Source organism: Tamandua tetradactyla, chromosome 1 (genome assembly GCF_023851605.1).
Source record: "Tamandua tetradactyla isolate mTamTet1 chromosome 1, mTamTet1.pri, whole genome shotgun sequence".
Classification (NCBI taxonomy): Eukaryota; Metazoa; Chordata; class Mammalia; order Pilosa; family Myrmecophagidae; genus Tamandua; species Tamandua tetradactyla.
In genome coordinates this window covers 13,908,542-13,924,842 of record NC_135327.1, presented here as the reverse complement: position 1 = coordinate 13,924,842, position 16,301 = coordinate 13,908,542, and the positions used below count along the sequence as shown (strand labels likewise).

General features: G+C 48.7%; 1 protein-coding gene across 1 annotated transcript in view; it reads right to left on the bottom strand.

The window, feature by feature from the left end:
* KIAA1755 (KIAA1755 ortholog) overlaps positions 1-16,301 on the bottom strand; it is a 42,971-nt gene that overhangs the window by 25,354 nt on the left and 1,316 nt on the right. The window contains 9 exon segments of the mRNA XM_077156733.1: positions 149-346; positions 832-1,737; positions 1,740-1,766; positions 1,769-2,165; positions 5,457-5,654; positions 10,145-10,171; positions 10,272-10,311; positions 11,804-11,941; positions 12,422-12,536. Coding sequence (XP_077012848.1) covers positions 149-346; positions 832-1,737; positions 1,740-1,766; positions 1,769-2,165; positions 5,457-5,654; positions 10,145-10,171; positions 10,272-10,311; positions 11,804-11,941; positions 12,422-12,536 — 2,046 coding nt within the window.

The window sequence follows — 16,301 nt, the reverse complement described above, 5'->3', positions numbered from 1 at the left end:
AGAGGATGAAACTGAGGCCGAAGGAGGCTTGGTCCAGAACCCAGGCCTCGGGGCCCTTCCCTGCCTCCCCAAACCCACCAGCATGTTAGGATGCTCAGAGACCGCCCGCACTTCCTCCCCTCCCCGCTTCCCCTGTAATCCCCAGGACCTGGCAGGCATGCTATTCTGGAGTGCAAGAGCTCGACACTCAGAGCCCCAACTCTGAGCTCAGGCCCGGGGGGTGCCTCATCCAGGCTGGGTCCTGCTTCTGGAGGGGCTGTGGCAGCTTCTGGGAAACCATTCTTTGCCCTGGTCAGTGGGTCTGAGTCAGCAGCCAGGGCAGATGTTTTGGTCTGAATTGATCCAGCTGGGGAAGAGCAACAAGGAAAAGGGTGTTAAGCAGAAGATGGATTTTCCCAGAGGAAAATGTGTCCTCTTTCACTTTCTGACTAATAGTAATATCTTGTAACTACTGCTGTCCTACTATTTGCCAGGCATTGTGCTAAGCTCTTTACTTCTGGTATCTCTCTGAACCCTCAAAATGAAGCTATGAGGTAGGTGACATCTCTGTTTTACAGATAGGAGAACTGAACTCAGGGAGGGTAAGTGCCTGACCTCTCACAGTCATGCATGGGGAAGCTGAGGCATGAGCTTGGGCAGCGTGGACATTGTCCAAGAGCCTTCTCAGTTCCAGACCCATCAGACTTCCATCTCCATCACATACCACATCCTACACTAAACCCCTTCCATTGAGCCAGCCCAGATGGGTCCCTTACATCCAGACCCACCTTGTATCTTGACCACTTCCAGGAAAATAGTTCCCTTGCCCAAGTGAGCGAGTGAGCACCTTACCGTTTCCCCAGGACTTGGCTCGACTGGACTTGGGAGAGTAGAGAGAACACAGGACTTTCCAGGGCCCATCGTGCTGAAGTGAGGCTTTTTCTGGTGGCATGAGAGATTGCCTCTCCCCTTTCAAGAACAAGAATCTGAGCCCAGGAATGGGAGACCCAGAAGGGGAGGTGTCTCGACTAGAGCAAGTCATGGGCTTGGGAAGTCTCCCATTTCCCCACCTGGTCTCCTCCATCGTTGTTTCCGGGGCTGAAGCATCAGGCAGAGAAGCCAGGGACAGGTGGGAAGAGAGAACTTGTCTTGATCCAGTCCTGGGCTGGGTCATATTCTCTGGGTGTTCCAGAGGTCCCTGGGTCTTGGAGGCAACTGGCTTTTCTGAGACACCTGCCTCTGAGCTGAAGGCACAGTTCAATGGGTTCTCAAGGACACTGAGGAAGGGTTCTTGGGACGGGAGATCTGAGTTGTGGGCAGGCACTTCATGGTCGACTGTGTTCCTCAAGCCCGCAAAGCTAAGATCTTTCTCTGAGCTTGCTGACTTTACACAAGTCCATTTCTCCAGGACAGAGTCCCCACTGGCCCCCGAGAGAGGCAGCATCTTTTGAGAGAGAGGGAATTCCTTAGCTTTGGATACTTCCTCCAGTGCCCCGAAAGAACACCCATTGGATGTCTCCACTTCCTTACTGCGATACCCTCTTCTGCTCTCTTGGGACAAGTTCAGGAGAGCCACATAGTGTCCCTCCAAGTCCTGGCTGCCCACTCCATCCACCCTGAAGGCCATCCCTCCAGGCCCGGCTCGCTCTACCTTGATGAGTCCCGGATACTTGTTCCCATGTGTTCTGCTTTTTTCTGTGGTCAAACTCTGGGCAGGGAACCCCTGAGTGCCTGAAGACTTGGCCTGGTGCTGCTCGAATCAAGTGTCTCTAATTGAAGGGGCCCCAGGCTGGGGAGAGGACATTTGCTGCTTGGGGTCTGTCATCCACAAACTCTGGGCTGGTTATCTTGGTCCAAGGCACAAGGGAAATACCATTTCCTGACGCTACCAGGCAGCTGTGTAGGGGACCTGCCTCAAGGTCTCTGTTGATGGTCTCCAGCCATCCTCGAGTGAAAAGTACAGAGTGGGATGATTCAGGGACTGGCTTCTTGACCACCCGGCGGAGGTCCAGGGAGAGGTATTTGATCACGATGCAGACAGATTGCTCTTCCCGGGGCTCGGCTTGGAGATAGAAGTCACCTTGGTGCAATGAGAGGGGACTGAGGGGGGCCAAGTGGACCACAACCTCATCCCGCAGGCAGAGCGGCCAGCCCTCATGCAGGAAGAGGCTGTGTGAGTAGGGGGCCTGCAGAAAGAAGGGACTGGTGTCAGAAAATCTGGCCATGGAAGACCCTATCCTCAGATCTGCTTCGTTCTAGCTCCCCATTGGAATCTTGAACACAGCAGGGCCCAGGATGAGGCAAGAGAGGTGTCTAGAATGCAACATTTAAGGAGGACCTCAATGCTGGTCTTGCACTTGCATGGCCCTGAAAACATCCTAAATGCCTCTCTTGCCTTACCCTACCCATGGCTCTGACCTCGGAAGTATGTGAAATACTTGCCCCAGGGAGAAAAGCTCTAAGTGTCAGGCACCAGTTAGCAAGCATCCTTTCCATGATGATCTAACTTGCCTCATGTACCTTCCTCCTCATGATCTATTCAAGATTTCTTTCAATCCAGCTTAGTCGCCACCCTTCCATCTCAGAGCTAGAAAGACATAGGTTCAAGGACCTAAATTACTATTTTGTGCAAATTACTTAACTGTCTTCAGCCTCAATTTCTCCATTTGTAAATAGGAGTAATAATACCCATTGGCATTATTGGTTGGTCTGATGATTTGTTAATGAGATAATATATATTTAAAATACCCAACATGATGCCTGGCTTATAATAGGTAGATGCTCAATAAATATTAATTCCCTCTCCCCTTTGACAATGTTTACCTATTAAATAATTGTGCACATTAAAATTTTTTAAAAGGGTGGGCCACGGTGGCCCACCAGCAGGTGGCTCAGCAGGCAGAGTTCTTGTCTGCTGTGCCAGAGACCCACGTTCGATTCGCAGTGCCTATCTATGCAAAAAAAAAAAAAATTTTTTTTGAAGTTTATTTATTGATTTTATGCCATTCTGTAATTTTTAAGTAAGAGGTTGAGCCTCTCCACTGGGCTGTGCAGGACCAGTGTTCAACAGCGCCACCATTTGGTAACAACAGAAACAACACTTGCAGTCGACTACATCGGGCCTCTCTTTACCAGGGCTTTTGGGAAAAAAATCTGAGTCCTGTGGATTGAGTAAGCCCTGGACAATCTCATATAATTCGGATGTCTGGGTGGGAGGTCTCCCAAGAGTGACACTGAACTTCCCGCTAATTAAGCAGGTGTTTCCTGGAATTATTAATTGAAGAGGTCATCAAGATTTGACCATATTTGTACCTGAGTTGATAAACTAGTTCATATCAATTACAGTGTAGACTTGACTGCCCTAGAGAACCTTCATATCTACTCTCATGAGTCTACGAGCTATTCCAACCCTTTCATTCAGCCCCCTGCAGTTTACAACATGCTTTCCCTCAACTACTCATTGAATGAACCATAGCAGCCCAGCGGTATTTTGCAAACAGCAAAGCACGATAGAGATGATGGCTTTGGCTGGCTTATTTGACTCAGTGGTGTAGGCAGTTCAGGCGTTATCATTCTTACTTTACAGATGAGGAAAACGAAGCTGGCAGAAGTGAAACAATAAGCTCACATTACATAGTTGATGCAGGACAGGTGCCTACGCCTTCAGGTTTGGGAATCATGTGTGTCCTCAAACCCTACCAGACTTCATCCAAGAGGGGCTTCCTTTGGGTGCTGGTGATGGGATGACTTTGAGGCTGCCACGTCCAGATTCCAGAGGGAGAAATGAGGAAGTGGGGGAGTCACAGCCAACAGCTATCGAGCAATTATTGCACCCCAGGTTCTGAGTCATGCTGCAAATATTATTTCCGGGAGGTAGGGACCATGCTATTAACTTCCTTATTTTACACATTGGGAAGCTGAAGCTTGGAGGGGTGATGCGGCTTCCCCAAGTTCCCAGGGATGGAGCCTGGACTCGAGCCTGGATGTCTGACTTGACACTGCTAGCCCTCACGTTCTCTTCCCTACTCGGAGGCTACACAGATTCGCTTATAATTACAGAGAAATAAAGAAGTGGAAGGGTTGTGAACCTTGTCAATGGGAGAAATAAGAAAGGGGATAGTGCAGATGAGGTTTAAATGACCAAATAATGGAAGCGGTGATTGTGTAGCTTGTCAAGGAGAACAAATAAGGAGGGAAATGGGGAAGTTGGTTGCAAATGTTTCAGTAAGACCACTCCCTCTTCTACCATAACAATGTCTGTGTTTCGGGCTATTTCTATGTGCAAGGCCCTGTGCTAAACACGCTAAATCAATGCTCTCTTTTTTCCTTCCAGTTCCAACCATCTCCAATTTTGACTCCTAAGCCTACACTTTTAGCTGCCTCAATCAATTTCTTTCTACCCCTGGAGTGATCCACACACAGTACCCACCCTTACTTTTGCTCCTGACGTGCCTTGCCCCTGAGCAACTCAAGAAAGGCTGGCGTGGCCCAAGAACCTCTTTGCTGGTGGGACGTCTTAGGTCCGTGATTCTGGAGGCTGGGGTGGCAGGGGGTGGAGACTAAATAACAGCAGATCAGAGAACAGCAGGCAAACCAGTGAGGGGTGCCGGTGCGTTCCTGCTGGGGACATCCGGGGTCTTAGTCTCCTCGAGTCTTCTCCTTGCCCTTTTCTTAAAACAGTCTACGTTTTCTCACCTTAGGAGTGGGCACATGACCTAAGCCTGGCCAATCCCGGTACCCCATCCCTCTGGCTATGTGATTGGTCCAGGCATGGACCAATCAGAGACCTCCCTTGAGATTTTTCTCTCTGTAGCTGATGAGGATGTGTTCATTTTCTTCTCCCCAATAGGAGATAATCCCGGAGCTGCCCAGTCTACAGCCTTGTGGGGACGCCTAGCCTGAGAGAAGGATGCTGGCGAGCAGGGAGAAGTCGAGACGAGAGAAAGTAAGAGCCCTCGAGGGCTTGGATCCCTGGGTCAACTTGTTCCTGAGGCTTGATCCACCCTGGCCTGGTCTAAGGACACTGTCATTTGCAGCCAGTGAGTCCTGCCTAAAACACTTTTCCTTCTGCTTTGTCTCAGAAAGAGGTGTCCCCAAGATTAGAGTTTGAAGGGGTCTCCAGGGAGGACAGCAAGGATCCGGATGGCCCCGGGGCTCCAGGGAAGCCCTGGAACATTTTCTGCTGACTCCACTGAAGCTGCCCCAGGCAGCCTAGAGATGTCCTCCACCTTAGCCCCAGGGCAGGCCCCTGGGACCTTCCTCCCCACGAAGGGCAAATGTAATCAACTCCCAGATGTCAGACAGTAAAGGGTCAGGAGACTCCCCTGCCCCATCTGGGGGGTGGGAGGGTGAAGTCTCCCTTGGAGCAAACAAAAGTACTTGGACCCACACCCTCAATTCTTCCTCTGAGACAAGACGGCCCACTTCCTTCTCTGCTCATCTCCAGACCTCTGGCCCTGCCTCCCTCCCCAACTTACACAGGCAGCTTCACGCACTTGCTCACACAGGCGCTTGGCAGGGATCAGGAAATCCAGGAGGAAACTCAGCCCATCCCCCTGGAAGTCGGAATCCAGGAGACGGAACACCTGACCCAGGACGGTGGGCGCTGTGGCCTCAAAAGGGGGATAGAGACCTGCCAGGGCATGCTGGATGGCTGAGTCCAGGGATGGGGGGTCCTGTGGGGGAAAGAAGGGAAGGGTGAAAAATAATAGTAGCAATAATAGTAAGGGTAGAGTCCACTTCCCATGGTGTGCAACGGTGATAATAAGCAATTGTGGTTGAAAGCCGTTGGGTTCGGGGATGTTTGTTATACAGCAATAGCTAAATGAGACAAGTCCAGAGCTCCAGACTCAAATATCCAACTGCCTTCTGGGTGCCTCCCCCTAGATGTTTCTCAGGCACACAGAGCATCAGGATATCAAACCCAACTCAGCACCTTACCAAATCTGCCCCTCCTGACTCTCCCTTCCTCCGTGATGTCCCCCCCACCCCAATCCAGCCAGACCCCATTGGTCATCCTGTTCCCTCCTCTTGCCTCCTTCACTCACAAATAATCCTCAGCCATGTCTTGTACAGTCTACTCACCTCCGACAGCTCACTATCCTCTCTTCTCTGCTCCCCAGCTCTCGCCCTGACTCAGGCCTCCATCACCTCATCCATTGACTCGCCTCCTCATTCATCCTCACTCCAAGCCATTCTCCACCAGGACCTCAGGGTGACCTTTCTCAAATGCAAACCTCATCTGCCTCCTGTTCAAACCCCCTCGAAGGCTCTTCACTGCCTATACAAAAGCATCTGGCCTCTGGGCCCTTGATCCTCTGTGACCTGGCCACAGCATCCTCCAGCTTCACCTCTGGACACTGCCTATGTCCTAGGCTTCACCGACATGACATCTACATTCTCCCACTCACCTTTGGGCCTTTGCATGTGCTGTTCCTTCTTCCTGGAATGCTTTGCACTTCCACTCCCTATTCATTCTCCAAACTCAGGTCAGCCCTCAGCTTTCAGGAGGTTTTCTCTACCTTCCCATCCCTAACTCCACCGGGCCAGGAGTCCCCTTCCTGAGCCCCTACAGTGCCCCCTATGATAAAGGTTCCCACTATGACTGCTGTAGCCCCCAGTGGCCTTCGGGTTTCCTGAGGGCAGGGTTGGGAGGTAGAACAACACAACCCCACCCCAACCCATAGATGTCATTACGTTACCTTACATGGCAAAGAGGAAGTGAGGCTGCAGACAGAATTAAGTTTGCTAATCAACTAACCTCAAAATAGGCAGATTATCCTGGATTATCCAGATGGCTTAATCTAATCACAAGGATCCTTAAATGCAGAAAAGGGAGGCAGAAGAGAAGAGGGTCAGAGGGAAATGGGACAATGGGACAATGGGACAGGCTCAGACAGATGCAGTGTGTGCTCAGCTTTGAAGATGGAGGAAGGGGCCATGAGACAAAGAAAAGCTGGAAACGGTGAGGTGGATTCTCCTTTACAGCATCCAGAATTTCAGCTCAGTGAGACCCATGTCAGGTTGCTGACCTATGGAACTGCAATACAGCAAATCTGTGTTGCTTTAAGCCACTAAATTTTGATAATTTGTTACAGCAGCAGTAGAAATAGCTTTCTAACGCCGCAGGCACTGGCCCGCCTTTCTCTGCAAGTCCCCAGTACCTAGGACAGGGCCTGGGACTAAATAGGTGCTTAATAAATTTTGTAGATGGTTCAACAAAATGTCCCTCTCTGAATCACAGTTTCCATCTGTGAAAAAGGGAAATTAAGCCCTATTTCATTTCCAAAGGTTTCAATCAGATATTGTAATAGAGTCCATGACTTGGGATTTTCAGTTCTTAAAAAGTCCAATGAAAGGCATTCTTTGACATGTGACAAGACCACCCTGGCAGAATGAAAGGCTCCGTTCTTTGCTAGGGGCTGGAATTCTCACAGCCCCAGGCTGGCTGCAAGCTCTGGGCCCACCTATCCTTGAGGGATGGAAAAGGAGATGAAAATAAGTGAGGATTCAACACACAGGGAACATATTTAGAAAAGAAAATTGCTTTTTAGAAATGAGGCCACTGGAGTCAGGGAAATAACAGGGACTTTGAAGAAGATAGCATTTCTTGACCTAAAAAGATTTCTAATCTAGGTGGTTGTAAAGCGGGGCACCCAAGCTCATCTCCCCCCAACCTGTGGCCAAGCCTAGGTCATTTAAATAAATGTCAGTGTCATTGCTGTGCCCCCTGTACCACACAGCGCCATTTGTGGACTGACTGAATGAATGAATGAACACATGTCTACAGCCCCCGCTTTGAAGGAAAGAGGGACCTGGCACTGACGTGTGGTGAGGTCAGAGGGGGTGACATGCAGCCAGATACCTGAAAGGGAGTGTGCACATGCCCAGCTGGGCCTGTTCGCACACTGCAGTGGGGCTGGGACCGGGAAAGGCTCATCGTGCCCCTGCTCCCTCTTCCAGTGCTCCCTCCGAGCAAGGCCAGACCCTGTCCCCTGCCCCCATGCAGTCAGAACGGGGAGGGGGGTGGAGGACTGCATTTTGCATTTGTGAACGTGCACACACACACACACGCATACACACACACACACACACACACACACACACGGAGAGAAGTACGCCTGGCAGCCCTCCCCACCCCATCTAGCCTCTCCTGGGGCCTTGGGGTACCTGTGGCTTCCTTTTCTGGCTGGTCTTAAGTAATAATCCCTTCCCCACTCGGGTTATGTTTATTTTGGTTTGGAAACTTAATCATGCACCATCACTAACATCTCCTAGTATCATTTGTACCATTAGCAGTTACTGCTTTTCTTCAATTTCCCCACTTTTAAAAGTGTGCAGACTGTGCAACAGGACTAGATACAAAAACTCAAAAATGGACAGCACAATAATACCTAATTGCAATGTAATTATGTTAAAACACTGAATGAAGCTGCATCTGAGCAGCTTCATTTTCTTTTGTTTGTTCTTTTTTTTATATATATATTTTGTATTTTGTATTTTTATTTTTTTCTCTATATTATCATTTTATTTTCTTCTGTTGTCTTGCTATTTCTTTTTCTAAATCGATGCAAATGTACTAAGAAATGATGATCATACATCTATGTGATGATATTAAGAATTACTGATTGCATATGTAGAATGGAATGATTTCTAAATGTTGTGTTTGTTAATTTTTTTTTTTAATTAATAAAAAAAAAAAAAGCATGCGTGGTTGGATTTTAAGTGGAGACTCTGTACCACCATGCTGGTTAGGAGAATGGAGCCAGTCAGAGTGGGTTCCAATTCTGGCTCTGCCACTTACTGGTCGTGTGGCCCGGCAAGTCACTTAACTCTCCGTGCCTGTTCCCTTACCTGCAAAACTGAAGACTGTAAACATCTCTATCTCAAAGAGTTAAGAGAGATCGAATGGGATGGTATATGTAAACTCTCTGCACAGATGAGCACTCAGTAGGCACTCACTGAGCAGCAGCCATCATTGGTATTTTCGTGGCTGTTATTGATGATATCATCAGTATAAATGAAAAAATCAGCATCAGTTGGCATAAATGGATTATAAGTCCAAAAATAAAACAATGATGCCTTGGTGGTTTATATTCCATTTATATAATATATTCATATTCATTTTATCTATTTATCATTATAAGCAGATAAGTATATATTGATATAAATAACAATGTATAAAGATATATGATATATAACTTATATATGTACAAGATCTTCTGTATGCATATATGTATAGAAATATATTTATACACTTATAAATTTATATTTTTTGCATAATGCAACATATATTTATTTTTATTATTCTATTTCTTTTAAATAACTATTTTTAAAAATATTCCATAGTATTTTATAGAATGTTAAAAACTGAGTAAGGAACTAACTAAAAGAAAAATGGAATAAAATGGCCAAAGTGTGGTTCTACGGAAAGTTTTTCATCACGGCAAAACTTGAAGGAATATTTTGATAATCATGTAAAATTTACACCCAGAATATTCCCTAGAACTTTCCTAAAAGTGCCTGTCATGGTCAGGTTCATGTGTCAACGTGGCCAGGTGGTGGCGCCCGTTTGTCTGATTGGGCAAGTGCTGGCCTGTCTGTTGCAATGAGGATATTTCGTAGAATTAAATCATGATCACGTCAGCTGCATCCACAGCTGATTGCATTTGTAATCAGCCAAGGGGCGTGTCTTCTGCAATGAGTGATGCTTAACCTCATCACTGGAAGCCTTTTAAGGAGGATTCAGAAGAGACAGGCTCTCTTCCTGCTTCGGCAGGTGAGCCTCTCCTGTGCAGTTCATCCAGACCCTCCATCGGAGTCCTCAGCTTTACAGCCTGCCCTGCGGATATTGGACTCTGCACTCCCACGGTTACATAAGACACTTTTATAAATTTTATATTTATGGATATTTCCTGTTGATTCTGTTTCTCTTGAGAACCCTCACTAATAAAGTGCCTTTCAACTCTTTGTCCCTGCACATAAATGAAATGGTTTGGCATAGGGATTGCCACCCTGTAGAAAAGGGAAACAAACGCTCCAGTCCTTCTGTTCACTGTCGGCCGGTTGCAGATACCTGAGGGTGCTGTCCACGGGAGATGCTTCCCACCCTCAGGTGGGAAAAGCAGGTCCCAAATGCTTTCTGTCTCCCACTAGTTGACCTGACCCGCAGGACACCCTGGGCGATGCCATCCTGGGAGACCAGGATGAACGAGATGACACCACCTACAAAAACTCAGCCTCATCGAAAGCGGTGTCTGGGCAAGACCATTTGATGGGTACAGGGACCTCACGGAGGACACGATCTGCTTGGTGACGACCACAGCAGGGCAGCTGAAGGGTGAGAGTGGACAGTAGCAGTGGTGGCCACCCCACAGAGCCACACCATAGAAGCCAGGATTGTGCAGGGATGGGATGCATAAAGATAGTGTAGTGGAGGGGACGGCAGACAGCAGTGCAACCATCATGGAACACTGCTGCGACCGGCACACTCCATGGACCCCAGGCATGGGAGACAGAGAGTTCAACAATGCAACCAGCATAAGTAATGGCTTAAATAGCTGTTTTTTTAAAAGAAAAAAAGTAAATACCATAAAAGCAAAATGCTACCATTAAATTCTCGTGCCATCCGATCACCTTCTGAAGGCTCAGAGTCTGAGACCTTCTCTCTTTTTTCCCAAACGAGCTTTCCAAGCATTAGAGAGGCAGTGAGGCATCCTCTCACCATGCAGAGGCTTTCTCCTTCACTTGTCAGGTCAGAGGGGAACTCAGAAGGGGGGGGAAACCTTCTCATAACGTGGCCCAAGGTGATGCACTGGGATCTCTGCTGTAATGAACTGCTGTGTCCTGCCTGTGCTCCTCCTTCCAACCCTGCAAAACAAGCTGAGCCCTTTCCCCCGTGACATGCGTCAGTTTCCCCATCTGTAAACGGGGAAGGATTGTTGTGGAGAGACAAGGAGATAACCAAGTAGAGAGTCTTGGAAACACTTAGCAGGGGCTGCTCTGTTACTGATATTATTATTTATTTCTATTCATCCCATCAGACAAAGCTCAAGTTCTGCCCTCTGGGCAAAGACATCTTCTTTCTCCAGGTCCTTCTTGGTGTCATCTCGGACCTGGTCTCTTGCGTCCCAAGATTTGGGGTGGGGTGGGGGTGGGGGCACGTTCAGCCCCCGTCCCTTCCTGAATCCTCTGCTGTCACCCCCAAAATAACAACAGCTTCCAGGCACCTACTTCTGCCAGCCCTCTACCACTCACATGCTCTGGCTTAGTCCAGACAACCATCCTACAGGCTAAGTAAGGAACAGCCCCATTGTGCAGGCAAAGAAACTGAGGCTGACCTTGCACAAGGTCACGGAGAGGAGGAGAATGACAGCGGGTCCCACCCAGGCTGGGCCAGCCATGCCGTCCTCCTCCTACCCCTACTGTCTCTGCTGCCTTGGGACCACCTGCAGCCACCCACCTCTGGGGTGACCTTCCCAGCTGCCTGGCCTTGGCTGTTTTGAGTGTGGCCTGGAGAAACTGATTGCCTCTCGCAGACCGAGGCCCACAGGTTGGGAAGCCTGCAGCTTTGACAAATTGGCTCAGTTTTCTGCACCCTGTAACCATTTACGGGCCTAAGCTCTTGGCCAAAGCATTACCTGCCACACCAGCCCCACGTGGGCCCCTCAAAATGATCTCCATGAAACCTAATAGACGTGTTTCCGTTCCTCCCCAGCAAGGGCAGCCCAGGCGGGCCTGTAACTGTTCCCCGGCAGGAGCTAAGGCAAGAGAGTGGTGTGAAACCAAAAAGCAAAAAAGTGAGGCAAGCCGAGCCAGCCTGCACCCAGTGGCCGCTCCTGTGCAGCCTGGGCCCAGGGACGGCAGGACCCGTCTCACGCCGGCCGCTGGAGCAGCTCGGGGCCAGGCCCTCTGCACTGAGCAGGGAACCTTGGAGCAAAGCGCCTGCTCACAGCCCTTCCGCCTGGGGAGAAGAGGAGGGAAGAGTAAGGCAGTTTACAGATTTCTGTGTCCATGTTTCTGCAGTGAGCCTCTGGTGCTATTGTAATTTTAGGTATTATTTACATAAAGTGGGAGAACAGTTTGATGAATTTTTACCGATGCACACACCCCGCAACCACCACACAGATCAATATACCAGAGCTTTCCACTCCCTCCCCCAGAGGGGGCCCTCCCAGCCAACCTCCTCGGCCCCTGTAAAGATGCATGTGAGCTGCACAAAAGCCAGGAGGACGTTAAGTAAAGCATGAACCCAGGGCTGTGGAGGGCAGGGGGTGGGGGGAGGGGGGAGGGGAACTAGATACCGCTTTCATTTTCTTCATAGTTTGCTGGATTTTCCATATGTTCTATAACCAGTTTGTGCAGTTTTTATAATCGAAGGAACAAAAATAAAAGTGCGAGTGTGTGTTTTTTCAAGGCTGGCTCCTCTTTTCCATGGTCTCACCAGATGTTAGTTGGGCCTTGTGAGATGTGGGCCAAGCTTCCCTTAAAGGCCGGACCCCTCCATTCCCCCCAGGGAAATGCCTGTAGTGACCTGTCCCTGGCCGCCTCGGATGCACCTGAAAGGGAGAAGGCTGAGAAAAGCTGGGGTGGGCCTTGTCCTAGGATTGCACATCTCCATGGCAGAAAGGCTTGGGGGGTTGAGATTCTAGCCCCTGACTCATGGGGGGGGGGTGACCTTGGGCCTCAGTTTCCTCATCTGTAAGATGGGGGCATCGGGCTAATGCATTCTAGAATTCAAAGCTCAATCATGTTCAGGAAGGTCTGGAGCTGGGATGTCATTTCTGAACGGGATCAGTTAATCATTGGTGAGGGAGTTGGAAAAGATCTTTCGTCTTGTCCATTTCCCTACGTCAGGCCTAAGGAGTGTCTAAATCGGCATCCACAGCTGCAGATACCTCCAGGGACCCGACAGTGACCCAGAAGTGGGCCGAGGGTGAGGAGGCGACCCCGCCAGCTGCTTAGTGAGTGACCCCTGACAGTCCGCCTCAGCAAAGCAATAGGGAGCGGTAGGGCCTGGGGCGCATGTCCAATCTCATCAGCTCAGCCCAGCATTGCCTAATCTACTGATTTTTTAGTGAAATCTCTCAATTTTGTAAAGGTTGATCAAACCAAATATGAATGTGAGCCCCATTCCGTCCAGTGCTTGCCAGGTGGCGGCCTCTGGACTCAGCCTCCGGGGTTTCCCTCTTGACCATCTCCAAGCTGGAGACTGACTCTACAACCCCGGTTCCGCTGCTCCGCTCTCCAGGAAGTTCTTGCTCGCATCCCACCCAAACTTCTGCTTGAAGCCCTTTTAGTGTTTGTGTGGGTGGAGGAGTGAGCAGGAATTGGTTCCTCACATCAGCCTTTCAGAAAATGGAAAAACAACCCAGATGCAGTGAGCAGGGAGGCAAGTGGGTATCAGAGATGCCTGTTCAACTCCGGCTCTGTCACACGGCACTGCTGTGACTTGGGAAAGCTACTCCTTTGTGTCTATTCAAATGAGGACTCTGAGGTCTTTCCTGGATGTTCCTTCTTCCTCCTCTCCCCTTTATCTTTTCCCTGGGGTTCACCATCTCCTACCAAAGATAATGTGTGATTATATGATTATATCGAGAGCTGCTTCTTTCTGAGCACAGCTTCTTTGCAGGCTCTATGCTAAAAATACTTTCCACGCAGTGCTTTCTTTTATTTTCCCAATAGTTCTACAGGCTGGGTAGTTTCATTCCCATTTTACAGGTTAAGAAACTGAGCCCAAGCCTCCACCACTAGTAAATAGTAGAACTGGGGTACCGACCTGCACACATAAACACCATCTCTTCTGCCTCCTTCCCAGGCTCCCTCCTACCAGGTCAGGCTCCCTTTCGGCTGCCCCAGTGGCCTAACTCATGGATCTCGTGGTGACCATGTGCTGCTCAACAACCTCGGGTGGCTCCCCATTGCCTTAGCAACTCGGCCTGGCATTCGCAGCCCAGCAGTCTGCTCCCAGCTGACCTTTCCTACTTCTTCTAACCCACTTTACTCTCCAGCCCGGGGTTTCCCAACAATCCAGATACCACATTCAGGAGGTAGTGTTTGTGTGTACGTGTGCCATGTTCACATATCCTAATTTATTATTTACTTGATATTCATCATTATGTACTTTACATATCATGGGTTGATGCTGTCTATCACTTCCTGATACTCATTAAGAAGAAAAGCTGTAAAATAAAAGATGTTCCTCTAAAGACCATGTAAAGTCTCCACGCCTAGCAGCAGGGTGGGAGTGCCACTTTGGGCAACGCTAAGGACACATCCCTGTGCTCCTCCCTGGCAGAGTGAGCTCCTACCCCCCTGCAGAGCCTTGCACAACCTGCTTCTAGGCAAAGAGATGGACCCCCCCCCACCCCACCCCACTATACAGCCAGAATTCTCAGAGGATGGGCCCCTCTGCCTCAGGGACTCAAGCTCCTAAGGCAGAAACCCAGACTAACTGGTTTCTGTCCCCAGGTCCTTACACAGAGCTGGCCCCACAGGAGGTACTTTGACAAAGTTGGATGAATTGAACTGGACTCAACTGGTTTGTCTTCCACCTGGGATGGGATCACAGAGGGCCCACGGGATGATTTTCAGAGGACACAGTGAAATCACAGTGAGAAAATCATTCCTAATTTCTTCCAGGCCTCCCGGTCACACCAAGGAGCAAGCCTCACTTTGGGGCTGGTATACCTTGAACAGCTCTCAGATATTCATTATTTCTTTTAATAAAGATAAGATGGGTCTGGGGCTTTGGAATCATTCACAGGTCTCTTCATTCAGCTAGAATGTACTGACATGATTTGGACTTCATTATATATGTGATATATATATTACATACAGTTGCTTCCTATTTATGACAATGGATACTGATTTTTCATGATCTTGACATGAAATTTCCTATTCAAATATATATTTTTAAGTTTATAAAGTAAATTGATTTAAATAAAAATATTAAGCAAATAATAAGTAGTAAATTTAATTTCCTTCTAATACTTTATCCAGCAAGAGTATATGCAAAAAACTGCCATGATGACACTGAAATTTGGGAAATGCAGCACAACATAAACCCTAAGCCTCTTTGTTATCAGATTCCCTGACCCTAGGCTGCCCCAGAACACTAGACAGTCATTAATCAAATGTCCCCACAAATAGGGTAATATTTACAACTGTGGTGGGTGCCACGAAGGAGAGCTATGTGGCATGCTAGAATAAGAGTTGGGGAAATCAGGGAAGGCTTTCCTGAGAAGGTGACTTTTGGATGGATTTGTAGGAGGAACAGGAACTTATTAGGTGAAGGTGTTCTACCCAGCAGGAACAGCATGTGCAAAGGCCCCGTGGTGGGAGGGAGCATAAAACATAGGAGGTTCTGAATCAAGGCCAGAATACCTGGAGCACAGAGGTGAGTCCAGAGAGCTGGGCAAGTGACTATCTTTAACATTTAAAGGCAGAAGTGGGATGGAAATCTGCCGATCTTTCCCACTCAGGAAAGAAACCCCCAAGCTTTGAGACAGGGCAGCCCAGTGCCAAACCTTAATTTGAGAGCTACCTAGGAGTTCTGGGGCTCAGCAAGGGGTTTCTGGATTCTAAAAGTAATATTCGGACTGGGTCTGAAGTCAAGCAAGGCTTGGTTCAGACCATAGTTTTGGAATGGCCAAGGTGGCTGACAGTAGGCTCAGGAATCAGGCTGTCCAAACTCCCACTTCCTGGCGGGGCGACCTTGGGGCAGCCATGTAAGGTCCCAGAGCCTAAAGTCCTCTGGGTAGAGACACCAGCAGGTTATTCTACGAGCTGGTGCAAATTACATAAACAACCACTCATAAATCACTCAGCCTAGGCAGAGCCTGCCTGTGGTGAGAGTGTGAAGAATCAAATCAATAATGTGATTATTATTTTCAAACAGCTCCAAGAGCAACACGTGTTTCTACTTTCTCTGTTGGTGTACGGATTGAAGTGTGTGGCTATGCCATCTGGTTTTTGGTGTCGGTGCAGGTGTGTACCTGTATTTAGCAGCATGGAAAAGCTGGTGGACAAGGTGTGTGTGTGTGTTTGGCGCTGCGTCAGTGGGGACGTGTGTCAGTGAGTTCTGCGTGTGTATAAACACATCTCTATTTAGAATTCTGTGCGTGGATGCACCTGTGAGTGAAAACCCACAAAAATTCAGCACAGTTGATCACAGTCAAGGGGTTAAAAGCCCTGGCCTGTCTTTACAGCCCTTTTCCAACCCCTAGCACTCCTGTAAAGCTGCCTGGGGCTCCGTGGACCTGCCTAGAACTGGACTGGGATTCCCAGAGCACAGACTCTTCTTTCATTCCCTGTTCCCAGAC